At 41.2% G+C, this 27,890-nt stretch overlaps 1 protein-coding gene across 1 annotated transcript in view; it reads left to right on the forward strand.

Moving 5' to 3' along the window:
• aopep (aminopeptidase O (putative)) overlaps positions 1-27,890 on the forward strand; it is an 85,805-nt gene that overhangs the window by 54,914 nt on the left and 3,001 nt on the right. Inside the window, exons 15-17 of the mRNA XM_059336501.1 lie at positions 14,981-15,097; positions 21,059-21,145; positions 21,280-21,428. Of these exons, the coding sequence (XP_059192484.1) occupies positions 14,981-15,097; positions 21,059-21,145; positions 21,280-21,420 (345 nt within the window). The 3' untranslated portion in view covers positions 21,421-21,428. The remainder of the gene's footprint in view (positions 1-14,980; positions 15,098-21,058; positions 21,146-21,279; positions 21,429-27,890) is intronic.

Raw genomic sequence — 27,890 nt, forward strand, 5'->3', positions numbered from 1 at the left:
CTAGAAGTAGGGTGAACTAAAAAACTTTTCTGCAGTATAATACAGTTATAAAGCCATACATTATACAAAAGAAGAAGACAACTAACAAAGTTAATTACTATGATTGAATGTATTAATTTACTTTACAAAAATTGGCGGGTAAAAAACTGAATAATATATGTGTGTATATATATATATATATGTGTATGTGTGTATATATACATATATATATACACACATATATTACATTCACACACACATATATATATATACACACACACACACACACACACATATAACAAGTGTTACCAATATAGGGAAAAAATGGGGTTTCCACATACGATACATTTTGAACTATTTACAACCTCTACTCACAACCCTTCCAGGTCCTCTCCACTCTGTTCTGTACAAACAGCCTGTAGTTCAGTCCAAGATTTGCTGATTTTTTTGTCATGTGCCTGTTGGTCACAGCAGAGTCATTCATGACTTCCAAGTTGCGCTAAGAAGTGCAGAATTTATTGTTTTTTACATGATCTGGTTAGTGCAAACAGACACATGTAGAAATAAGTGATTTTGATTTAGTATCCCTATTTCAAGTTCAGTCTTGCTTGCTTTTTACTGACAGAAGTGCTCATCACACATGATTCGTTCAAGGATTGTTTGAAATGTGGAAATCTGACAATAATTTCTGTTTTTAGAGTTTTTAGAGTATGATAAATGGTGTAATCTTGGCAATGTCTTTGCAAAAGAAAACCTGCCATTCAAACCTGCTGGCTGGTTATGGAGGTGCAGAGGATTAATCCCATCACAAAATCTGAGAAATAATAGGCTGTTTTACACTCCATTTCATCCAGAGTTCCTGACATCTGCGCTGATCGAGAGTGAAAACTGTTTTCCCTTTTGATAGGTGGTAAAAAGCTAAGAGAAATTCATCAGTGGGGCAAGTGTTGGAGATGGGAAGATTTATGTGTAGGAATGGGAGGAGAGGAGAGGGAGGAGATGGCTCCATTTGTGCTGTGTTAATGAGGGAGAGCAAGACAGAAAAAGAGTGAGAGAGGGTGCCAGCGTGTATTTGTCTCATTTATCACTCAGCAGCAGTTCTGTTTTCGGGGTCATTTGAAGCTCACAGCCTGTCTCATCTCGTCCGGGGACTCCCTGCAGTCTGCGTGCGTACATGAGTGTGTATATATGTATATGTGTTTGTAAATGGGGGGTATACAGTAAAAGAAGGGGGGTTGTAAAGAGATCACCATTCAGGATTGACGATGCTGACAAGCTATTTCATGGCAGGCATAGCTGCTCAGAAATACCACTTAGGGCTTCACGACTCTCTGAGGAGCTCACTCATCCACACACACACACACACACACACACACACACACACACACATACAAGAATCTGGGGGTACATGCAGGGGTAGTTATACAGAGCAAGAGTAGCTTCAACAGGCTTTTCACTGAAGTGGTCAAGAAGAACACACACCCTTACACACACACACACACACACACACACATACATACACATGTATTTTGAATCCCAGAAGCATTTGAGTGTCATTAAAGTGCAGCTGTGTTTGTCTTTCCAGCACACATGGAAAACACATCAGGGATAGAGAGAGAGAGAGAGAGAGAGAGAGAGAGAGAGAGAACACAGCCTGCTGAATATGGGTGCCACAATACGTACAAAACAAGCACGGCACTTTGTCACTCACACAAATACACATTGTTCATTTTGGAGTCAATTCAAACACAAATTTAGACGTTGAGTATAATGCACTGCTATAAAAACGCACTGTAGCGTGGAGGTCGCGGCGTTAAACCTTTGGCCAGATATTTAGTGTAGAGTCATGTTCAATATTGGGCCGGGCTGTAAAATGGAGCTGCCGTTTTAGTGGTGGGAAATGAATCAATGCTTTTCACATAAAACCTGATTTAGGCTTCACCTCATAGCTTTCATAGGTACAGTACGTAATGTTGTGTTTGTGTGTCTGTGTGTGCACGTATGAATGCGGCGTGCTGAGTGGTAAAACATCTGTCTTTCCTGGTAATGACTTGGGAGCCGACAGCGCCCTCAGACAGAACTGACGCAATTAGCCTTGTCAAATGCAGACACACACACACACACACACACAGATACACACAAAGTAATGTCAGCTGTATACTACACGGGCCATAGATGTTGAGGATTATAGAAATCCTTGCACTTAAAACCAACAAGTACGTGTCTAAGTGATCTGACGGTGTGTGTGTGTATTGTTTGCTTGCCCGAGCTGAGGCTGTCTAGCTACAGATAATTGTTGAGGAAGGTCAAATCCAAAAAGCACCATTGTTTTTCCTGTAAGCTATGTTACTTTTAAGTCTAAATTCCTGAGAATCAAATCAGTGGTCCAACCATAATTTAAAGGCATACTATATAGAAATTGTCACTTACTGTTTGTAAACATTCAAACTTGGCCATCCCTATGAAAATGAAAGCAAACCCCAGATTTGCTCTCTGTTTGGAACAAGCTGTGTTCGCCTGGGATTTTGCCTCACTTTATTTTTTTTTTTCGGCATTGTGTCCACAATTTTTTTTAGCTTTGTGCCTAAAAGGTGACAATCTTCCCAAACACAGAAAAAAAGAAAAGAGAAAATACCAGGAGAGGGCAGGGTCTCTGAAGATACAGACACCGCCAAACACTTCCAGTAGGTCCTAGATGATGAATTAGAGTGATTATTTTTGTACGAGTCTATACTTTTGTATGAGTTTTTAGGAAGACATGCATAGAAACCCTTTAATTGAAGTGGGTTGTTGTCATTAATCCAAAGGCACAAATACTATAGATTGATGGCACATGGATTAAAGATGTGTTTCAAACCAGTCATTTTCTGAAATATGAGTTTGTAAAACTAAAATTTCCAGGCTTGCTACTAACAATAATTTCCACTATTGCTTTGACTGCAGATTAGTTTTGTGATTACTCTATAAAATGTCAGAAATACCAATCACAAGTTCATCTACCAAGGGGATGCCTCCAAAATTGCTGCCAAAAGTCCAATTATTAATTCAATTTACTATTAAATAAGAATTATGAAGCTTGAAAAAGGGAACGTTTGGCATGTTTGCTTCAAAAATTACTTCGATTGATAATCACTCAAAATAGTAATCCATTAATTGACTATTTAGTTTCAGCTCAAGAAATACGCTTATGACTAAATATTACAGAGGCACAAAACTGTACAAATCTCTCTAGCTTACATCTGTCTGTTACAAAGAATAAAGCAACGTAAAATGTAGACAAATTGACTTAGCTGTATATACTGTCATTCACACTGCTAGGGGATGACAATGTAAAACTACTGTCTTAATCTTCCCGAAAGTCTGGAGTAATCCAGTATTCAGACAGACAGATATAGACACCTTTCAGTTGTTGCCAAGAGCCATACTGCAGGCGACAGCTCCATATTCTTCAGCCTGGGATATCATGTGAATGTTAAGCTGGATGTGGTCTTATCATGAGAAAAAAACCCCAGAAAGATTGTCTTCCTGGGGTTTTAATGCAAAGTAAACAGCAATTTTTGAATTACTTTCCATCTGTTTTCCCCATTGCTGTCTCTCTGTGATGCTCTCTCTTACTCCATCTCTCTTCTGTTTCTGTGGTGTCCTCTGTCAGTCTCTAATATCAGCCTCTTTTTTTCTTCCTGTGTGTGTGTGTGTGTGTGTGTGCCTGGCTCTTTGTGGTGGTGCATGACTCCACAGCTGTGTGTGCGCGTCTGTCTGTGCAGCAGATATCTGGGCTCCGTCCATCCCACATACCTCTGTCAGCTCAAACTGCTTAAACCGAGCCAGCCTGGAGTTCACACAGGAGACAACACACATACAGTACATACTGCACAAACACGCGCGCACACGCATGGATACAAAGACCTACAAACAAAGATATCTGTGTGCATTTCAAACACATTAACACAGCCCACACAAATGCAGAAAGACAAACTCGGAGTCTCTTCCTGAACATGACCTTTCTCTTTGATGTCTCCGGCTATGTTAGCTTCTTTCCACTGTCTCTTCTTCGCTTCTTGTCTCTTGCTGCCACTCCCTCTTCGTGTTTGACTCTGTCTGCTTGAGTCATCTCAGCTTTCCTCCTCCCACCCTGGCTCTAAACCTCGCTTTCTCAGTGTATCTTTCAACAGCAGTAGATGCTATCACTCCACACAGGAGGTCATCACTGGTGTTTGTGTTTTACCCCCATTATTGTTGCCATCCAACTATACCTGGGTTGAATGGATGAATTCTAGCTGTGTGTGTGTGTGTGTGTGTGTGTGTGTGTGTCTGTCTGTCTGTCTGTCTGTGCGTGTGTGTGTGTGTGTGTGTGTGTGTGTGTGTGTGTGTGTGGGTGGGTGTCTGTGGGTGTCTGTGTCTGTGTCTGTGTGTGTGTGTGTGTGTGTGTGTGTGTGTGTGTGTGTGTGTGTGTGTGTGTGTGTGTGTGTGTGTGTGTGTCCTGACATTTAGGAACCTAACTGCTACAAAATGGCATGGTGAAATTGCCAACATGCAATTGCCTGAGCTAGCAAATGGTTTTTTTATTTATTTCTTTACCCTTTTGGACATTTATGTGTGTCTCTGTGCCCTATTTACCCCACTGTGGTCGTTTTATAATGAAAAGCAGCACACACCAGTAATAATATTATCTGCAACCCCTTTGAGGGATGGTTCCGAAATTTAGAAGTGGGGTTGTATGAGGTACTTATCCATTTTCTACAACACAAACAAACTAAATGATACAGGCTATGTAGATCAACAACTCTGATCTTCTGTAAGTGTTTTTCAAACTGAACTATCCCTTTAGAGGAAAGTGCAGTGTGGCTGGAGCTCACTGTTGTTTTTTTCCCCCCGCAGGGATAATATTTAACCACGACCCCTAGGCTGCTCTCACCCTTTCCGGATCAGGCCAGAACAAATGACATGAGGAAATTAAACCTGGGTGCTCTGCTATTTTCAGCCTTAGTCACATTTCATACTTCCGTACCTTATGTGTTCAGGGAGTGGGCAGTAATCTGTGAGATAACTGAGTATATTGTGTTAGTGTGCGTTTGTGTTGAGCATCAGGGTTTAACTAAATTCCAAAGTGGTGATGATTTTGGATTGAGATGTCAGTATTTCCCTCAGAATTTAGTTCTTGGCAGGAAGACAATCTGCCAAAGCAGCATATTGACCATCTGAAGCTCTCCAGTGACATATGGAAGAATTAAAAAACAGCAGCAACAAGAATGGATACATTTGTGTAATTCTATTAATAAATAAATAGAAATAAATAAAATTTGATATTAAAGTTTTCTTTGAATTGAAATCAGTTAAAAAGCTCCTCATCACAGTGAATGGATGAAAATGAATTTGCAGAGATATGACTGTGCAAAGATACTCAGAAGGCTCCTTACTTAAACAAAAATGTTATTAAAGAATATCTGGCATTATTACATATAACTATTATACATATAATACATGACCAGAGGTAAAATAAGGGATTCATCAAATTGAAATAATAGCTAAATAAACATCAGTACTGTGTGACCAGTTGCTGACCACTTAAATAAAGAATAACAACAATAACAAAAAACACAATTTCTAAACCACTCAAGGCATTGTTTTCTGCATTATATGTTCTGTAAAAAAAAATTTCATATTGAAGCATTTTGGAAAAAATGTACACCAATACAATAGAGTCCTATATCTCTGTGGTATCGCTCTGATAAAATCAGCCAACCAATAAATTGGTATAAACCTGGTGATATTTTATATTTTTGTTATTGCCAACATATCCTATTAAAAGACCAAAACCAATCATTATTTTTAGTTTTCCCAGTCTGTGGGTTTCATTCCCAAGCTTATTGGTACTTTTTTTTTTATGAATCTTTACGAACAGGTTCAGAATATTACTTTTTAAGAGTCAGTAATTTCCTAAAACATTTTCTTAGCAAATGTTCTTCAAACATAAGTAAATGGTGCCTTTGAGTCTTGAATTCGGTGCTTTATTGAATAAAGCCAGAGTTATTGAGTACAGCAACACAATGGTGTATGTGGGTGTGACTCAAGATTAACTACAGTGCCAATTTACAATGTTCAACACAATAGAAGAACATGTCAGCCAGTGCAACAGTTTGGCTGTTTGTAATATTTTTTGGCAACAATGAAGGTCTATGCTACAGAAATATAAGCTGTGTTCTGATGTTGTGCTTTGGATACACAGGCATTGTTGTTGGTTTAATTTCTTTCATGGAGCCTGTTATCCTTTACGATGACCTTTAGAGGAGTATCTGTCTCCACCAGTTCATCCATGTGTTCTATAAAAATATCCCGTATGCCTCTGTTCTCCGCCATCCCTTTCTCCTCACCTCTCTCTTTGTCTAAGCAGACGTCCAGCTGTTTGGATGTGTCACTGTAGTACAAATGCTACAGATTTTTCTCTCTCGCACACAAACAGAGTCCTTTTGTTCCAGTCCTGTTCCAAAGGCCTCTCTCTTTCAAAGGCATACGGGTGGTGCAGGGGCAAACCACTCCAGAGCTGGATTCAATCCACGGTTGTGACTCCTACTGGTTGGTTAGGGCACCTGCATGGGGGGTAGCTGGATCTAAGGGGTTTGTTAAAGCTTTCCAGTGAAGGTGGCAGGTGACAATGAGGTGGAGGTCCGTGCATGTCTCTACCTCCCCAGAACAACAGGAGTACAGCAAGTGCCCACGACTGTCCTACAGGGGAATTGTGCTTTCCAAAATTAGGCCAAAAAAGATGCCTATCTGAAATGTGTTTGAGTTGTTGTTTGTGTCTCCAGTGGGAATGGAACAACGGGTTGTGGGAGGAGGAGGAATGGTAAGAGGGAGGCGAGGGAGGCATCCACTGGAGATAGTTAGATTTGTGGCTTGCGTCAAAGCACAGAGTGCCAGAGATTAATTAAACTTCCCCTGTTTTGGAGGTGTGTGTATGTGTGAATGACTGAGTCAGAACAGTGATGAGTAGGAGAGAAAACATGTTAATTGCCTTCATGATCGATGCCAAATTGCAGGAACATAGAATTTTACATAACAACATCCTACCTTCTGTGGCTGCACAAAGAAAAAACAAAGTGTTGAGACAATGACGGAAAACTATCTGAGGAGCCAGAGACTCAGGGCTGCTGGATTATGGCAAAAATCTTAATCACGATTATTTAATGCATTACTTTGGAAACACCATTCATTTATTGAATTAAAAAAAAAAAAAGTATTTTCTTGAATGTAAAATACAATTAGAAAATGGAGTGTGCCGACTGCCTGCTGAAAGTGGGCATGCACGTACACATAAACACGCACTTTGTGTAGGTGTGTTTGTCTTGCATGTGTGTGTATGTTTGCCCGGTTGATTCCACCTCAGAGCGTGTAGTCATTCTCCACTGCTGGGCTCACTGTGTGTGCTTTCTCAGCTTAACCCCTGACTCACAACCCCGCTGTGACTCCACGCTGCTTTTTGATTGGCCTGAGACTGTGAATTTGAAGGCCAGGAAGGAAGATGGGGGGGAAGGAGCAGCTACTTCCAGAGGTTACCCATACTAACAACCAGCAGCTGATCAAACACACACTGAAAAACACACATTCACACGAACATGCAAAGGCATAGACTGGGTTCAATATTGGGGAATTGGGAAGAAGTACACATACCGTCCTGTGCATACATATAAGAACATGCTCAAAATTGTGTCCAGCACACTTAACTAACAGCATAAATGAGGCATAGACTTGTTTGTTTTCCAAATGGGCTCTGTTGATTGGCAAAGTATTGCACGTGCTGTGAATATTTGTTTCCCATTAGACTCACGCTGGTGAAAATTCTCGCCACTTTGCCTGTTGTGAGTGCATGTGCTCGTGTCAGGGGACACATTGATGAGAAGACTGATCCAGACAGTCATCGTGATTGCAAGGTCAAAACTTCAAAAGCTTTCTTTTACCATTTTTTGTTTCGTCCCACTATGTTTGGCTCTCTCCAAAGCTCGCTATATGTTTTACATCCTGACAAGGTTTGCGACTGATTGCAACAGCCAGATTAACACGCACATGCACACAAATATACCCCCTCATCACAGCAGGCTCTGTAGGTGTTGTCGTTGTTGATTAAAGCCATTTTCCAAAATTGAAAAACAAAGAATGAATGCCATTAATGAATAGATTGCAGATAGACAGTCGCAGCTTGTAGGTCATCAGCGAGGTCATCAGTCTGTGACCGACACTATCTCAGAGATCGTCAGCTTGCTGCAGCAGGTGCGACATCATTTGAGGAGATGGTAGCTCAGAAGACAGCTCCATTTCACAAGTTAAACCATGTGACTCACAGATAACCTTTCAGCATCTCCTGTGTGTGTATTCGTGTGTGCGTGTGCTCCAATCCATTACCTGAAATTGGTTTACAAAACCTATGATGTCAGCAGGCCTTTTTATAATGTCTTTTTAGACCTTGTGAAGCCACAAGATTGCAGCATCATATCCCCACAGTGTATGACTTTATTTTTCTTAGCTTCTTATCATATTTATAGGTTTTATATTTATAGGGTGGTCTCATTACTGCTGTGCCTTACATTAAACACACCCACGCACGCTACTGCTACTGCAGTCTCCTGCTAGTGTATGAGAGGAGCACCCTGCTCACATGTGACCATGTATGTGATAATTAACTAAAGGCATCTTTTTTTATACTGAGAATTTACTGAATGGTAGTAAATCTTATGCCCAGGTTACACTGAACGTCAAACGTATGTGGACTGTTCACAGAGCAGCTGCTGCAACACTACACTTCCTCTATGATCAATGAAAGTGGTACACCAGGAGTGAGAGTAGTGGATAAGTGGTGCATATGTGCCGCGAAGATCCGCTCTACAAATGAAAAAAAAAAAAAAAAGGTCTTTCCTATTCATATTTCTAAACAAGGTGTGTGTGGCCCTTTACACAGAAATGAGTCTAACTAATATAACTACTTTGCATTAAACAGGGTTTCCATTTTGATGTCTCGTTCATCCTTTTAGCACTTATTTTGCCAGTACCAGCTGGTGGTTGGTTCGTAACTTTATTCCTTAGACTGCCTTCAGACCAAAACTGGCAGTGTGCTGAAAAAGTGTGGTACTGCATTTTGGTGATACCGAAAAGAAAGGCTAAGTCCTGTGATGGAAATGTTGAAACAGTTGTAACTTTTGCAAAATCGCAACCCAACATCAGCCCATCATATAACCAGCAAGTCGGGGAGAGAGTGTCAGATTACTGTGGTTTGTAGAAGTTAACTTACCCATATTACACAATCTTTTGGAAAAAGATGTACAGCACTTTGCTGGGTCCAAAAACTGAAGCTCACCTTCTTGATTTGCCTGTGACTCACACAACCCTACACTGTATGTGTGCTACAGGTGAAGCCTGCATTCCACTCTGCGACAGTCCGCATACATTACATGTTTAGTGTAGCCGGGGAGTCAGTCTGTTAAATACATTCAGACATTATTTGTTGGATTTAAACTTAATTCTTTGGCTAAAAATGCTGAATATTTTACTATTTAAGGAGATAAAGAATCAGAGCAGTAGAGATTATGCAGGGTTTTTAGAGAACTGAATGACCACTTGGCATAATTAAATTTTCCCTGCAAGCTACTTACAGTTTCTTTACATCATTCAGTTTTCAATTTTTCCTCCATTTAACTCCTGACCATCTGCCATTTTTAATGCACATTTTAATTCTATGCAGCTGTATAGAGAAGTTAAAACCTAATTAAAAGTGTAAGTATTTGTGATGCTACTTATGCTGTCATAGCTGTTGAGAGAATCTTAACAGCTGCTTTGCGTACTGTTCCTCCTCAAGACCCGGGCCCAGCGCTGCAGTTTGAGCAGATGAATGCTCGGCCCCTTAAATCAATTGTAAAATAAAGACGGACAGAGAGAGATAAAGGACACAAGGAGGGGCTTTTAATTGGAGGAGCCAGACACGCAGTTTGGTCCAGTGAAAAGAAGAGTGAAAAGGAGTTGGTATGGAGACGGTGGAGCAGACAGTCATGGAGACAGAGGCAGAGGGAGAGAGAAAGGGAGGGATTTGAGGGAAAGAATGAGTGAAACCTTAGTACCTGAGGCGTGGGCTGAGGCCTTTAGCTGCTGGTGCCAGAATGTGTTTTTACGAGCCTGCGGTCAGACAGAAATAAAAGGCAGCCGAGCGGTTGAATGGCATCACACACACACATTCGCATGCACACACACGATTCAATGGCCTCTCACAGTTTGGTTTTATAATGTCACAGTTATTCAATGTCTCCAACACCCATAATGCAGTGTGACTGAACAAGCAGCACACTCTCCTCAGTTGTACGGATGTAGGGAGCAAGGGAAGGAAGAGAGGAGAGGTAGGGGAGGAAAAGAAAGCAGCAGCACCTCTGTAATCTTTTCAACAGTGCCAGGGATAGAGAAAGAGGTTCTCTTATGTTCTTTGGAGTCATTATTTAGATTTTATGGTCAGTTAGTCTAGTCGTTTACTTTTTTTTATCACTCAATTCCTTTGGTGCCTTTTCCCTCTTTTAGTCTCGTTTGCTCCATCTGTTATCTATTCAAATTGTTTTGTAATTTCCCTTTTTTATTTCCCATTACTAGTAACTTACAATGAGATTGGTTCAATCGAAAATGAGTTTGAAGGTTCAAGCCATAATGCATGTGAAAAAGGGCTGAAAAAAAGTTATTTTTCTCGTATGCCACTGCGAGTAGAAGCAGAAACATATGAGAGTGATGATTCAGTAGAGGTTATCTCAGGTCCTTCTTGTAGAGATGTGATGGTAAATGGGGAGCGACCTCACACCATGGCAAGAGACTAAAAGCTGTGTAGATCATGACCCTCTTTAGCACACAGAGGATGTGCAGAGTGCGAGGGATGGATGGAGGAAATGGAAATATTTTGGATCAATCCTGTCAGTGCGTAAAGGCTCCTGAAAAAGGACACAGGCTGGCTCTCCTATGTACGGTACAGAACGCAGAGTGGTGCTCAGTGCCGTTGCCATGGAAATCCTGAGCAAGTGATGGATTATTAGAAAGGGACAGAAAAAGATTTAAGATACAGTTTATAAAGTTATACAGTTTGTCTCGGGGAAGGAAGTGCACAAGAGCTAGCGCAGACTCACAGATGTATCAATTTAATTTATCTGCAACTTTTAAGTTTAAACTTGCAGCCTGAGGAGTGTCAAAGGTAGAAATATTACAATGAAACCTCTGTCTATGCTGTGAATGTGTGTGTGAGCATGCATATTTTGTACAAAAGGCTAAAGAGCTTCGGCTCATTTTGAGCTGTACAAACATATAATACAGCAGTAGCATGACTAATGTTAGTCCCATGGTCCCATACACCCACACACATGCACTGACACACATATACACACACACACACAAATGTAGCCGCTTGCTTCTTTTGACTCTTTCTCTATTGCTCTCCCAGTCACATGGGAATAGCATGTACAGCACTGCACACACACTTTTACACACACAGCTATATATACTTTATTTCATTTATATTTTGCGGTTGGACATCATATCCTGTGTTTACTATAGCTGTTTATCTCATTGAGCTTCCAGTGACTGAGGTAAACAGTCTATATCTGTGCATGCATGCACCCATGTGTGTGTGTGTCATTGTTCGGTTGAGGTTTAGAGGTCAGTGTGTGAAGGGGACATTTCAGCAGCATATTTCCCAGAGGTCCTTGCAAGGCTCGACTCAATATAGAGCTGGTGCAACTGACCCATGTCAGCGGTTTGTGCAGAAGTGGATGTTGGTGTGTGCATTGTTTTAAATATAATGTCCATATGAGTGCAGTCTGTGTATGTGTGTGTGTGAGAACGAGGGAGCGTCGGTGTGTTCTGTCTGTTTTAGCATTAGCATTCTTCAGCTTTGACAGACAGATTGGGAATGAAATGCTTCTTTCATGTGGCAAAATTCTGCTTTGTGTGTGAGGAGATCTTTTCACATGAATCGTTGAGATGAAGAGGGATACGTTCCCCCTTCGGTAGTAAAGTGCTTTCAGCACTGTACTATTAAGGGCTATTGTTAGAGTTAGCCATGACCTGGTCATGACATGGGACTGTGGTGTGTGTTTGGCTGCCTGTATGGGCTGTTTGTAAGTGTTTGTGTGCCATTCTTCAAGCTCTACCCATTAATAAAGGAGTACTCCATGGAGTTCACCTTTCCCCCTATAATTGCTCTCTCTCTCTCTCTCTCTCTCTCTCTCTCTCTCTGTCTCTCTCTGTCGCTCTCTCGCTCTCTCTCAACCAACCCACACACACACACTCAACCATACTCAAGCTACACAGAAACACATTTTCAGTCACAGATGTGAGTTTAGATCAGTCTTAAAGCCTTAAAGCAACACTCGAGCCCTTTGCAGGTGGCTTAAATGTGTTAAAAGAAAAAGGGAGAAAATAAGCTGGGGTGAGTTCAGGTACTCTCTGCTCTCAGAAGTTTTCTTTGTGCTGGTAAATTCCGCCTTTACTGCACCGGATTCAAATTGTGTACCCAAGCATGAGCAATTCACAGGCAACAAATCATTGTTTTGTGAAGTGAATAGTGCAATAGTTTCCCCCCAAATTTAATGCAATTGAGGTTTAAAGTAGCATAAAACTGAAATAGAAAATAAAGTACCCTCAGAGTTATAATTAAAGGAATACTTCACCCTTTAAATGACCATTTCTTTGTCGACTACTTGCCTCATGTACCTTGAAGATAGCTTTTTTATGGCATGCCACCACATACAAGCGAAGAATCAGAAAACTGAGTAAATCCTTGATGAACTAAAGTTTAACTGCAACTAATGCAATATAATCCAAGTGTCATTTACCCTGTCGTATGCTCAGTACTTAAAAAAAAGAAAAAGAAAATTTATTTTGAAAAGAAATCTTATTATTTAAACATTTTGCGAGTCTGTGCGAAGATGAGTCGTGTGCATGTGAGAAAAAAAAATTCTTAAGAATTTAAGGTAACACAGGGTGAGTTATTAATATACAAGTGGTCATTTTAATGGTGAAATGTTCCTTTAAGTACTTGAGTTCCTTTGTGTTTTTGAAGAAATAGATGAGTGTATGGAAGAAGGAGTTGCTGTTGATATAAGGTGACTTCACCCTGGAGATGTTACATGTGATGATACAGACAGTCGTGTTTCTGCCAGTGAGACAAAGTGTACAGTGTCTGTGTGTGTGTGTGTGTCAGGATAACAATAGCAATATGAATTGGTTTGTAATGTACCATCATTGACCAGGAATTTGCTTTCAGAGACACTGCTGCAGACATATTGATTACCGCCATAGCAACATGAGTACATACAGGCACAACAGGACCTCACAGTCAGTCAGCGCACAGGGGTGTGTGTGTGTGTGTGTGTGTGTGTGTGTGTGTGTGCGTGTGTGTGTGAGTGTGTGAGTGTGTGAGTGAGTGAGTGAGTGAGAGAGAGAGAGAGAGAGAGAGAGAGAGAGAGTGAGCAGTGTTTTATTGCTGTGTGGACTCCTCACTTTTCAAAGGGTGGGAGAGTGAGAAGGATCATGGGTGGGCCCCCAAAGAGACCCTTTAGAGATGGAGACGCCACTTTAGAAAACACTCAGCCTTCACAAAATGGAGGGAGGAGAGGATGGAGAGAAGGGAGAGTCGATAGAGGGTGAAGGGCAAGGCTGGATATCAGATTTTCCACGGAGTTAGATGATCATCAGTGTGTGTGTGTGTGTGTGTGTGTGTGTGTGTGTGTGCGCGTGCGCGCATGTTGCACTAGTGGTGTTTGATTTGACCATTTGCCAGCTGGAGTCTGGGTGTTATTCCCTCAGCTCCAACAGCTACATGCTGAAATACTTCCTGGTTTCAGGTCAGGTATTTCCCAGCAGCGCTTGAGGAGGTTGTTTACCAAAGCAAGCTTTAAATGGATAGTCTTTTTATAAAATATATAACGCATTCTTTTCCAAGAATAGAAGTCCTCCTCCTCTGTCACTTTTTTTTTTTTGCTCTCTCTTGCGCTCTGCTTCACTCAGTCACACTCACACTTCATACCTATTTTCACATCAGTCTCTGCAGGGCTGTCAGCCATTAATTGTGTCCCAGACTGGGACCAGAGAGAAAGTGTCGCTGGGAGTGCTGGGAGGAAGCAGGAGAGAGGCAGGCAAGGCTGGGCACAGCTCTCTCCAGAGGAGGAAGTCACTCTCTCATATCGCTGCCCACATCCATCCTCGGAATAATCGTTTAAATTCACCACTGAGTTTTCAGCGTCCCTGAAGATGTTAGTCATTAGAAGAAAATAGCTTTTTTCCTTTAGCTTTACCTCAGGATAGCACAATCAGTACGTGCACTAATAAGAAGCAACAGTGGGGCATTTCCTGAAAACCTTTCTTCTTTTCTCAATTTTTAAAGCTCTGTCATCGCTGCAATCAGGGATTTCATCACAGTCTTACAACCCACAAAGACTAAATGTTCTAAAAGATGTCTTTTTCTGGCAGCGTGCGTCCCTGAGCAGTGCTGCTCCCTTTGTTTCTCTACAATAGGACGATATCAAAAAAGACAACTTCATTGCTTTGTTTCACTTCTCTCTCTGCCCTTGATTCAAATCCCAATATTTTCCCCTTTATCTGTCCTCTTTTGTAATATTTCCCAGTTGTACAAGATTCACTTGGTTTACCATATTTATTTAATCGGCATTTCAGCTCTGTTTTATTATGCTGCCGTTTCCTCCGTTTGAACGGCTGCATTAATTGCCTGATGTGTTTTTTCATCATCCCGTTCCCAGCACTGAAAAGAAAATAAATAAAACTTTTAGAAAATAAACATAAATGTGTTTTGAGAACAGACTCTCAGCATACAATATGTTAATAATTTTTGCTAGTTTAGTAGTTTGAAACTGCTGGTGCGAGCGGGATGTGACTTTTTTAAGCTCATAATATCCAATAATGTGTCTCAATATATTTTATGAGGTTGTATAAGTCTGCACTATTAATCTCATGAATTGTTTTGTCTCCTCAGGTGACGTCGGAGCAGCTAGTGATGCTTTTGGAGCTTCTGCTGGAGGAAGAGGAGCTGAGCGTGGCAGCTATGCGAGCTCTGAAGAGAACTTACAACCTACAGATGCAAGACGCTGAGGTAAGAGTGTACACACTATAAACACACACTCTCAGACATGTGAGCATTTGCATCAAAGCTCCTTAATCTCCTCCAATAATGAAATGTAGACGATTTCCTCTCCCTTTCCATCCCAAGGCGCACCGCTTAGTAATGTGTAGTAAATTCTGCTGTAATAGCAGCACTCTTCTTTACAGCCACCATTACTGACTAAATCCCACAAGTATTCGCTTCATGTTTTAGTACTGCACAAAGTTCCCTAATGGCACTATTAACGATGTTTGTGAGTGTGTGTATTTCTTGTCTGTATTTGCTCTCAGCAGCTGTGTGTTGGCGACTGAAGAGTTCTTTACTGTACAGAGCCGCCTCTCAGTACAGGAGCTTGAGCGTGAAAACACAGCTGTGTCAGAGCCCGTAAACTGTCCACCATCGTTAACACATGGCTTGTCTTGAAAAGAAAAATTTGATACATATTTCGTTTTTTACAAGATCTAATTAATTATATGAGCTGTTTTGTTGGGGCAGTGATGTATATAATGGGGCTCAGATGTTCTGATGTCCAAGTTGAGCGGTTATTGTAATGAAACCAGACATCTGAAGTTTCATCTTTTATTATTTACATTCCAAACTCCATCAGGCCACTTGTTCAAGTTCTCACACACAAAAAAAATTTGTTTGATTTACAATTTGTAACATATTTTTGTCAGTTTAATAGCTAGACATATGTTTCAGTGACTTTTATTCAGTTCTTGTGTTTGATTCTAGTAATTAACCTTGCGGTCAACAAGCCAAGGCCACTTTGCGTTTGGCCTCGGGTCCAGATTTAGGTTTAGGCCTCTTTAGTCAAACTTCCTGGCATATGAAAGCAGATTCTCGTCTGCAATTTCCAGGAAAAACTTCCGATGTTTGCTAAAAATACACAAGGCTATTATGCACATAGCCATGCGTGGAAACACACACTCTTTTTCTCTCATACACAAACATACACACTCCTGCACGCACCTGCCTAAAGGCAATGGACCTGTCCTAATGTTAGTAATCTCATTCAGAAGAGGTTAATCACCTATGTCTCTCCTTATAAATGTAGCCATTTATTCACCTCTCTCCCTCTCTGGCTCCTGCTCTGATTTTATTCATCTTCTCACTCAGCTTTTCTTTGTCTGGTACTGCATCCTCTTCAGATGAATGATCTGCTTAAAATTCTTGGACAAACACAAGAGTGCCGTTCAGCCTGTGTAGCCCCTTGCTGTTTACCTCACAGAGAGTGAGAGCTTTTTAGAGTGGATGAATATTGGATTATAGGAGTGATTCTCATGACTCTAAACAATGGTTAGTAATATCCTGAGTCATTGTGCATGAATGCAATGTCATAAAACACAGCATAGATTGTTCAGCCTATAACAGAACTGTATTATCAGTGCATGAAGTAAGAAGTCTTCTTATGATGATTTAAAATCACATTAATGTTGGATTATCCTGATTTTTCAAAATGTATTAATCTATTTTTAATGTATTTTCTAGAGCCCAATTGATATATTGGTCAGACGATTTTATCAGCTGAAATTGTGACTCGTGACTTCACTTGGACTTCCTTGGACACTTGGATCCTTTTCTATTTGTAAATACTTGATACCTCCCCTAAAACCCAAAGATTAAAAAGAAAAGTTATTAAAAAAAGTGTGTCACAAATCATTTCCCTTCACTTCCTAAATCAACTAATGTTAATGTTATTAATTCCCAGCATATTGACACTTAATTCCCCAGATCCACTTTGTTTAAACCAATCCGACAGCATCCAATCAAGTTGCAGGAAATGACTATGAAGAACAAATAAATATAAATACAAAATTTAAATTCATGATTTATGTCAATTTAAAACATTATTTCATGATGTTTATGTTATAATGGCATTACATTTGGTGAAAAGCGTGTTATGACTTGTTTAGGACTTGAAACCCAAAGTTTAGGACTTGGGGCTAGAGTGCAAAGACGCTGCACAGGGAATGTGAAAAGAAGCTTGCATGTGGGTTAAAGGTGCTGAGAAGACTGGCGTGCAAGCTAAAGATTCTGTGTGTGATCAGCGTGAGCATGTACATGATAGTGAAAGGAATATGTGGCTGACCAGCAGTGTGCGTGCAGCAGGACTGCTTTGTGAACAGTGTGAGTGACCATGAATATGTGTGTGAGTGTGCCTGTGAGCCGGAGCATGTGTTTGCATGTATGAGGGAGAGTGCATGACTTTTCCCATTCCTTTCATATGAGCCTCATGTGATGCGGGATGCTGTGTGAGTCCATGTCTGTGTGTGCATGTATGCATGTGTGTAGGTTCCCAAGCGATTTTGTGATAGCGTACATGCAAGCTTGTGTGTGTGTGTGTGTGTGTGTCAAAGGCCATCTGTCGGTCAAGCACACAGGACACATTGTCTGTTCGTGACCAGGTTAGACTCACTCCTCCAGTGACTTGGGACTTCACTGGACCACATCAAGTCTGCTTCCCCAACAACATGTGGAGCCGAGTAGAAGAGGAGGGTTATTAACAGTAAAGGAGTCTCTAGGAAAAATGTCAAACCAAGTTTATTTGTATAGCTTTTCATCACAATGACTGTCTCAGTGGGCTTCACAGACAGGAAACAAAAACAGCTTCTCAAGTGAACAAGAACACTGGTCCAGATTGATGCATCACTAAACTCCTAAAAACTACTGGCCCGAGACTTCATGGGCCAAGGAAGAACCCATTCATTTTTAAAGCGGATCTGATTCACAAATTGTTTTCACTTTCTTAAATATCACAATATAGGGCAAGGCCTGCGCAGGTTTATTCATTGATGAGTTGATTGACAGAAAATTTGTTAAATATTTAAAAAATTGTTTAAGTGTATTTTAAGTGTAAATGGTAATGGACCTGCACTTATATAGCGCTTTTCTAGTCGCTTTGCGACCACTCAAAGTGCTTTACACTACAGACTGCGCTCATTCATCCTTTCACACACACATTCATACTGGTGGCAGAGGTTACCCTAAACGGTCCCACCTGCCACTATTGGGAATTCATTCACACACCGATGAACACAGCATCGGGAGCAATTTGGGGTTCAGTATCTTGCTCAAGATACTTCGACATGTAGGCTGCGACGGTCTGGGATCGAACAACCAACCCTTCGGTTGGGGGCCAACCAACTCTACCAACTGAGCCACAGCAGCACAGCACATTTGTGATGATCTGCTAATTTGATTGTGTTATGTAATAGTAAATTGATTGTCTTTATACAAAACAAGCAATTTAAATACACTAGCTTGCAAGAAATTATATATAATTTTTCAGCCACTTTTTATTGCAGTTTTTGCTAATATACAGATTACAATATATCTCCTGTCATTATGTGAGGCTGACTTTGGGCTTCTTTGCTGGCGTTGGACAAGTCAAGACCAACATTTGCATCTTTGCTCCATGCATACTTTTGCATGCCTGTCTTGCCTATAACTCTTTGTTTGTCATGGTAAACGCGAGCACACACGGAGTACATTAGCATATGTGTCGGAATCAGTGGTGGTGGTAGTGGAGGGTGAAGGGGGGGCAGGGGTGCAGTAATAAATGAAGGAATGTCACCATGTTATTGCATGTGCTGTCAGAGAGAGAGGCCCAGCGAGAGGAAACTGAGTAAAAAGGGGGTAAGGAGAGGTGCACCAGGCAGCTGCTCTGCCCCAGGGCTCTCCCCAGGAATGTAACCCAGTGCACGGAACAGCTGCCGGGGCTACGCAGGCCAGAAGGGCAGGGCTGGCACCAGAGGGTACACATACTGTACACACTTGTGCACACTCCCACATTCATGAATACAGACACACATATCCTTGATCCCATGTGGGCATACGATTGAAGAGCGTGCTACACTTAACGTTTAGTCTTTTCTTCTTTTACATCTGAGTTTGGAGTTTTTGCAGCTTTCTGGAGTAAACTGATGCAGAGAGCTGTAGGAAAAAAGGAAGATTTTAAATTTGGACAAAATAGAAACTAGAAAGCCCTTCTGAGGCTAATTAAACTCATGTTTATTGAGTAGGTTGTGGAGATAATGTGAGGATTTAAATGTGGCTCTTCTAAATGGAGCATTACTAGGTCTCCATTCTCATGCTGCATAAACAGGTGGAGGGCAGCGCAACATTTCTGGCACAAACAATCAACAAAAGCTCTATTAAGAGTGTGAACACCATCACGCAGCACTCAGGTAGATTCATTTGGCTCCCTTCTAGACTGCTACCTCAAAATGAATATCTGTACAAGTGCTGCAGAAATGCCCAAAACCTTGAGCTGTTGAAATACAATCCATCACCCACGCCTGGTCACTGTACTCTCCAAAGGACTAGTTTGTTATCCTGACTGTGTGGAGATAGTTATGGAGGAGATTTAAATACCCAGTGAAAAACCAGCCAAGAGAAACTGTCAGGCTTTAAAGTAGCGACAGTGCTTTAAAAGATGTTTCATCTGGATTTTTTTTTATCACTCTGCCGTCTCTTTTTATCATCCTCTGTCAGTCTCCTCTACAAGAGTGTATCCGTGCACACGTGTGCCTCGTATGCACGCCCGCGCACACGCACAGACACACACGTGCACGCTGATAGCAGATGATGAAAGATGATGGCTCAGGCAGGGACAGAGCCAGTCTCTGATCTCTCCTGTAACCGCGGCAACAGAGCTCCTATTGATCCTCTGGGAGAAAGGCCAGGCATTAGCTTTCACACACACAAATACACACACATACAGTAAAAACACACCTATACACACACACACACACACACACACACACACACACACACATGCATGTTGTCAATAGAAGTTTTGAACATGAACTTTAGATTGAGAATACTTCCTTTCAAAAACAAAGTTCACGTCTGTTAATCCTCAGATTCTGGATGAATCTATTCATTGTCAGCCGAGCAGCTTTGTCTCTCAGCTTGTCAGATGAGCTGTTTGTCTTTTGTTACTGGCATTGAAAGAGACCTGTTCACATTAATGTGTGAGTGCATTGGCCAAAAACATGAAAATAATATAAACAGATCATAAATCCTTGCCATTAAAGCGACTTTTTCATAATCGGCAGATATTGGCCTATCAAAGTCATATCCCATATGTGCCGTTGTGAAAACTTTTTTTTTACACAATATATAGTGCATAAAATGTTGCTTGCCATGTTTGGCGATAGAAATGGTGTTAGCTATTGATTTATGCTTCTTCTTTTTAAATAGCCATTGAGTGAAACTGAACCATAATGATGTTTATTTAATTATATATGTTATGCCTGTTTATTATTTTTTTTCCAGTTATCATTTATAGAATTGGCTGATAAATAAATACATTGTTTGTATAATGTATAATAATGTTAGGAAATATGTATTAAAGTGTTATGTTTGAGAAAGTAGCTCACTGGCTACATTTGCAGAGTGGTTAAAAAATCAGTGAACAATCCACATAAAAATATATCGGCTATCGATTAATTTTTCACCTCTAAAAACAGTATCAGTATCAAAGCAGTCTCATAAATCCCATATCTATCTGGCTCTAAGAGTGACCTTAAAAAACAGACATCAAGGTGGATATGGGCAAGTGCAAGTGTTTTAATGTACAATGTATCTTCAGTTTGAAGTGAGCAATTAGGTTTTTTTTAAAAATGTTTTAATGCCTTTTCGGCAGGTTTGAAAAGCATGCCAAAAGACAAAATCTCTCCATTTAACATAGCCAGAAACTATAAATACAGATATTATCTTGAGATTTTCAATTTCCAACGGTCCTTGAATGACCAATTTGTGATGAATGCCTCCATCAGGAACCAACTCACTTTATTGTACATGTCTCGTTTAAAATATTATTTAAAAGTCCCTGAAACTGCTTTGAGTTCAGAGGCTTAAATAGGAGATTTTTCTATCTTAAGTTCAGATCAGTTGTCTGATTCCATTAATAATTGTATTCTTTGCTCTTTCTTTTGCTTCCAGATCCGACATCGCTGGTGTGAGCTTGTGGTCAAACATGCGGACAATCGTGCTTACGGAGATGTGGAACACTTTCTGCTTCATGACCAGGTAAATAGACACACCTGTCCTGTATGATACAATGAAAAGCTTTTAAAACACTGATTCAACATGAGAGAAAAGTAATAAACAGATTTATTGTGTGTGTGTGTGTGTGTGTGTGTGTGTGTGTGTGTGTTTACCAGGCCATGGGTGTGTATCTGTATGGGGAGCTGATGGTTCAAGAGGACGCTGAGCAGCAGGCTCTTGCCCGTCGCTGCCTGTCATCGGTCCAGGAAGAAATGGACCAATCAGCACGCAGAGTGGTGGAGGAGATGGTCCTATGACATTGGAGGTGAAGTGTCATTCTCAGTTATTAATTAGTCTTTTGTCAACCATGCTGGGTGTCGGTTTTTTTATACCTTGGTAGTATTCAGTAGTCAGTTAAACTGAGATGCAAAATGCAAATTTTCATCTTCCTTCTTTGCATTTTTATGTCTAAACATCATAATTTACATCATGAGTTATTCTAACAAGCTGAATCAGAAATGTAATAATACATTTGTGTCAGTTTTCATGGGGGTGTGGATGCCATTGTAATTCATCTTCCATTTTATTAGTATTTCACCATATAAAAGACAATATTTCTATCTCTTATCTGACCTTTTAGTCTGAGGTGGTGACCGTAAAAGAAAGCTTTGTGTTGGATTGATCCTGATTCCATCTGCCCCAGCGGACAGTCCACACTTGAGTCACTTGGCTACCTATACTTCACATTCCTCTCTGATCCCATTGAGTGTGTGTTTGTAGACTCAGAATGGGGCCTTTTCCGTGGTTTCACAGCAGCGCCATCAGGATGTGTTTGTCAGAGAAGGAATTTGGGAATGTGTTCCTCAAACAAACGAGAGAGGGAAGAAAGAAAAAGAGAGAGAACGGGTCAGCGAGCGTTTTCTGAGGGGCTCAGTGCGTGTCTCTACTCGATGTGGGGTGATTTTTATACTGTTGACCCTGAAATTCCTCCTGTGTGTGTGTGTGTGTGTGTGTGTGCATAACCATTCAGCTTTTTGACAGTTCAGAACAGTGTGGGGTTTATTGCTCTCACACTAAATGAAGGGAAGAGAGAAATTTATGGTTAAGACGGACAGACAGACAGCAGAGGAGGAAGAGAGGGAGCGGAAGGGAGGACTGGAGTGAAGACAGGTCTCTTTGAAGCTGCTGATCTTTTCATAACAGTCCTGCTATTACTGACACTAACCTTTGAATAATGAGAGCAGCAGGCAATTAAACAGATCTTGGCTCGACAATTGAACTAGAATAACCCAGCTATTCTTCAAAGCTTTTAAACAGTACAGAAGTATACTATGGATCAAATGCTACATTATATTGAACTAAAAATACAAAACCCAAATATATTAAATTTATAATAATGTTAAACAGAGAAGAGCAGAAAATCTTCATATTTCAGAAGCTGAACAAGCAGATGTGTGGCATATCTGCTTCAAGAATGACTTAAACTATTCATCTGTTGTCAAACTAGTTGCTATTGTCATTCTACTAATTAATCTGCCTAATTATTTCAAGGGTAAAGAACTAAGAAATATTTGGTATCTTCAGCAGACAAATTGAGTCTCCATGCTCCATCCTCTACGGGAAGATGCAGAACCGCATGGATTTCTCCGAGGAAAGATCAGGCTACATCACAAATGGTGAAACCATGGCATCTGATCAATCAGTATATTAATACTATACTAATAATAATAATAATTCACTTGACCTTAATTTGCAACATAAAAGTGAAACATTTTATAAAACGTCACAAAAGTAAAAAGTCTTGTAATATCCTCCAATAACACTTTGTTGGGTGGAAATTTTCTATTTCCAAGTATTTCAATGAGGGCCCTATAAAGGCTACATTATAGTGTGGTTTGATCAGATTTGATTGACAGTGGCATCTCCCTGGTAATATTAGCCAACAACTCCCACTACTGTGATCAGATTCAGATAATGATAAACACAACTTTCCCACCTTCCATGCCTGCTACCTGTTACATTAGCACAGATAAAACATAAATCAAGAAATATAACCCATCACTCATATGCCACATTTCCACTGCACAGAACTGACACGGCTCTACTTAACTAGACTCTTTTCTTGGGTTTTCTTTCGGCAAAGTCGTGGCTCGTGTCTGTAACCTTGTGCTTTTTGGTTTTAAAAAAATTAAGCATAAAGGGCATCCAGCATTGTGACTACAGGCGCCACATTTACTGTATGATGGCACTGACACAAACTTAGCCAGCTGTCTTATTATCCAGCACACTCCCAATTCAGCAAGTGTGAGGTTAAACACATGTCTGTGACCTTGGTCAACACAGGCTGCGTCAAAAGGAGCTGCTAAATACTTGTCCATGTCAACCTGAGTGACTTATAGCCCTAAATCCTTTTTTTAGGCCGTGACCAAGCCACTACAAGACAGGCTTTTATCTTCAGACACACACACACACACACACACACACACACACAGCTTTATGCATTTGCACAGGATGTGAAAGGCTTTCTAGACAAGTGCTCGGCATCTGGCTCTGTCCTGATAAATCTCTCAGACACACACACACATACAGCGCACACATATGTAGCGCCTATCTGTCTGTGCCCGCAGATCTTTTGTCATCATCCTCCTCTCCCTCACCACACCTCCCCGCGGAGCCTCGCTACGAGTACAGGAGGACTGAAACAGAGCAGTTAAAACACCTTAAAAAGAATAGAAGAAGAAAAGAGGCATTTAGAGATTTATATCCTAACTTTTACTTCTTCCCTTTGGACTGAACCAAACAAGCTTCTGTAAACATCAATGGATCATGCTGGTCAACTGAGCTCAGGTCCAGATCTCACTCCAATTAAAATGATGGATGAAGCAACCTCCTCACTGCTTTTTCATATTGCACTGTGGGGAGATGGATTTATGTTTTACTGCTCAGTTTGTGTGCCCCCACCATCTTTTCCTAAGTAGAGCAGTCCTCCCTGTACCCTTTATGCCCTCACACACTCACTCACTCGCTCACACACACACACACACACACACACACACCATAGTACAGTGGGATTAGGCTGAGGCGGGCTGAGAGGGTTTTAACTGAAAACAACATGTCTGTCAAGGCGCACTCCCTGCTCTGTGTTTTTAAACCTAAAAAGCACAACCCTTTAAAGGAGAAGGGTGGTCTCCCCCTGTCCTTTTTTTCTCTTTTTCCCTCCCCGCTCACTCCCTCGTTCTTTTCTTCCCCCGGTACATGCCTCTGGAATCCCTCTTGATCCGCTTAATGAGGGGCATATCGCCGGGTTAGCCGAGCGTGGCGAAAGGGAGAGGAGGAGAGGGGTAACCAAGGAAATAGTGTGAGAGAGGGAGTGAGGATCTACAGGTCTGGTCTTTCATGACTGCACTCTGATAGCAGACACAAGGGAGAAAGAGGAACAGATAGGACAAACAAAGTTAGAGATTTACATGTGTAGGGGTTACAGGTTAGTGCTGGACTTGAGGATGTAGTTAGAGCAAGGGGGACAAAAGAAAGACAGAGAGAAGGATCTTGTTCTTTCATGTCTGGGCTGTGAGGGTTCCTGGCGTGCTGATTTGTGACTTATGATAAAATCACATTGCCAGGGATTACCACACAGCCCTGACCCAGCCGGCTGCCATGGCAACCACAACCCCTCCTATACACACACACACACACACACACACACACACACACACACACACACACGTTTGTCCGCCAGAAACTTAAAACTAAAGAAGACATGATTATCTAAGAGTCTTTGTGATTGTGTTTGAGGAGCTGATGATTTGGAAGTACAGAGAGAAAAAAAGAGGTTGATGAGGGAGCCAGAGGGTCTTGATGATAGTGTTTTGTAAGAGTGTGTGTGTGTGTGTGTGTGTGTGTGTGTCTGTGTGTCTGTGTGTTTGTGTGTGTGTGTGTGTGTGTGTGTGTATACACATGTCAGTTGGCCAGACAGGTTTTGTATCCTCTCTCCAGCCAGGCACAGAGCTTAGCTGATTGGTGAACAGTGATTGATTTCCTCTTTGTTCACAGTGGCTAAGTTCTGCACCTGAGGAGAGCATGACCCAGACAAGCAGACAAAGCAAGACAATGAACGTGTGTGACAGAAAGAGAGAACAGAAATGTTCTTTGAAGTTTTTACAGTGGTGACTGTGTGTGTGTTTGTGTTTTTGTGTGAACACAGTTGAGTTCAATTATCTAATGTGTGTTTATACATTTCAGTCACAGAACTCCTTCCCCTTTGTCCTCTACTGTTTTCTCGCCTTTTCCTTGTTTGTCCTGCATCCTTTCACCTTTCTCTTCATTCTCTTATCTCATTTCAATCTTCCCCTCCCTTGCTCTTTATCCTGCTTTTTCCTTCAGTTTGGCCTAACCTCAGTTGGAATAACTCTCCTCTCTTCCAGCCTCACTTGTCTATAAAACTTTCCACTGAGACCCTCTCACTCAGAAGAATTAAACACACAAGCCTCCGACAAACTCGAAACCCTGTGCAACATTACTAATGAGCGCCGCTCTACGCTCTCCTGCTTTGCCTGTTGTTCTTTCCATTTTCTTTCATCTTGCTTTCTTGCTCTCTCCTTTCACCCCTCTGCTTCTGTCTCCTTTTCGTTACGTAGTATGAAAGATAATCCGGCAGATGATGCCGGTTTGCATGCTCTGTAGTTCTATCGAAGGTGAGAGTGAGTACCTCAGGAGAGAGACTGTACTTCCAGTACTAATGAGGCCTGGGGAGACCCAAACGCTGCTTAATGCTGCTGACAGATATTTCATCAATCCGGGAGCAGTGGCTACCATCAGCACCCTCATCATCATCATCATAATTGTCCTTCATCTCCACTGTTCTCTCTTTCTTACAGCAGACACTCGCTGTGTCCCAAAGTCATACTACACACCAAGTCTTTACAGCTCACACATACCATTCTATACTAAAAGGACTTTTTTAATATGTGCACTGTTGAATGACCATATCCTATGTTTATACCAACCACCCATCAGTTTATCCTTGGTCGGGTCGCGGGGGCAGCAGGATAAAGCAAAGTATTCCAGATGTCCCTCTCCCCAGCAACGTTTTCTAACTCTTACCGGGGAACCCTGAGGTGTTCCCAGGCCAGATGAGATATATAATCCCTCCAGCATGTTCTGGGTCTAATCCGGGGCCTCTCACCAGTCGGACCTACTCAGAAAATCTCTAATGGGAGGCGCCCAGGAGGCATCCTAATCAGATACTCGAATCACCTCATCTGGCCCCTTTTGACGCAGAGGAGCAGCAGCTCTGCTCTGAGCTCCCTCCTGATGTCTGAGCTCCTAACCCTATCTCTAAGGCTCAGGCTGCCTCCCTATGGAGGTGGATACAGCCGCTTGAATCCACAATCTTTCAGTCACTACCAACGTCATGACCGTAGCTGAGGGTTGGAACATAGAAGGAGTCGTAAATCGTAAGCTTTGCCTTCAGCTCAGCTCCCTTTTCACCACAAAGGTCTGGCACAAAAAACCTGTCTATCTCTTGCTCCATTTCACCCTCACTGTGAACCCAAGATATGTGAGCTCCTTTGCTCAGACTATGGACACTCCTCCTTTTTCTGGAAGTTACGATCAGCCAACATATAAAGTGATAAATCTGCTATAAGCTAATGTTCTGTGATACGTAGAATAAAGACTCTGTCCTACCAGCACCTCTTATCAAAAAAGGTATAAAGTGTTTACTAATGAGCTTTAATCTGTGGAAAAAAACAAAGTGTTAAAATAACAAGTTGTGGATTTATCGGAGGTTATGTGCTGTCGATATATTTCACAAAATGTCAAACTACTCCTTTAACTTGACAGTTTAGTTGAGACATAGCAGGGTGAAAAAGGTTGACGGGGCCTGCAGAAAATCAGTGCTCAAAATCATCCTTTAGATACGTAAAGTGCTTCAAGATTTAAACTTCAAATCACTTTGGCAGTGAAAAGTGCCGTCCGTGCATCCCTGGCTGATAAGTATTGATTTCTGATCTAATCTTGGCCAGAGGAAGCAGAGATACAGAGATCCATAAAGCAGACGGATTCTCACTGAACACATTTCCACACTGTGAAGGAAAACAAGACAGACGCATCAAAGGAAAGGAATCTTGCACTGATTTCAGAGCTTTCCATCATTTAGGGATGTCAGTTTCAGTTTATCGGGACAATTAAGTGTTTCTGCAGTGGATTAACTGCACGAGATATGAGCTTCTCTTGTTGTGCCTCAGATAAACAAAAGGCTGTGATCCTGTAAAACACCCACTGATAACGAGAAAAGCAGGAATTGTCAATTGGGTCACAGCACACACATTGTTTCAAGTGTTACAGACTGCGCCGAGAGAGAGGGTTTTCAAATTAGTCAAGATAAGCTTTAATCAAGAAAAAACAGTATAACTAACTAGGGACAAACTTTCTCAGAAACATGAGCCGTTTTGTCATGCAAGTTTCTATTTAGCATGCCCAGTCTGCCAACACAATGATCAATAAATCTCAGTCTGTCCCAAGAAATAGATTTGTTTTGGAAGTTATACAACAACTTCCATTTGCATCGTCCTACCAAACAAAAAGTTTCTCAGAAAAACAAGTGCCAACAAACTGAATTCATCATCCAAGCTGTCAATAACTCCAACTGGACTACATGCAAAGAATAAATTATGTATAATTTTAAGTTTACCTTTTCTATAACACGGCTGCAGTCCACTGTTATACCAGCTAATCGGAATGCAAAGCTATACCGTTCTGGACCGAACGCTCCCTAATCAAAACA

Source organism: Centropristis striata, chromosome 7 (assembly GCF_030273125.1).
Source record: "Centropristis striata isolate RG_2023a ecotype Rhode Island chromosome 7, C.striata_1.0, whole genome shotgun sequence".
In the NCBI taxonomy this organism is placed as follows: domain Eukaryota; kingdom Metazoa; phylum Chordata; class Actinopteri; order Perciformes; family Serranidae; genus Centropristis; species Centropristis striata.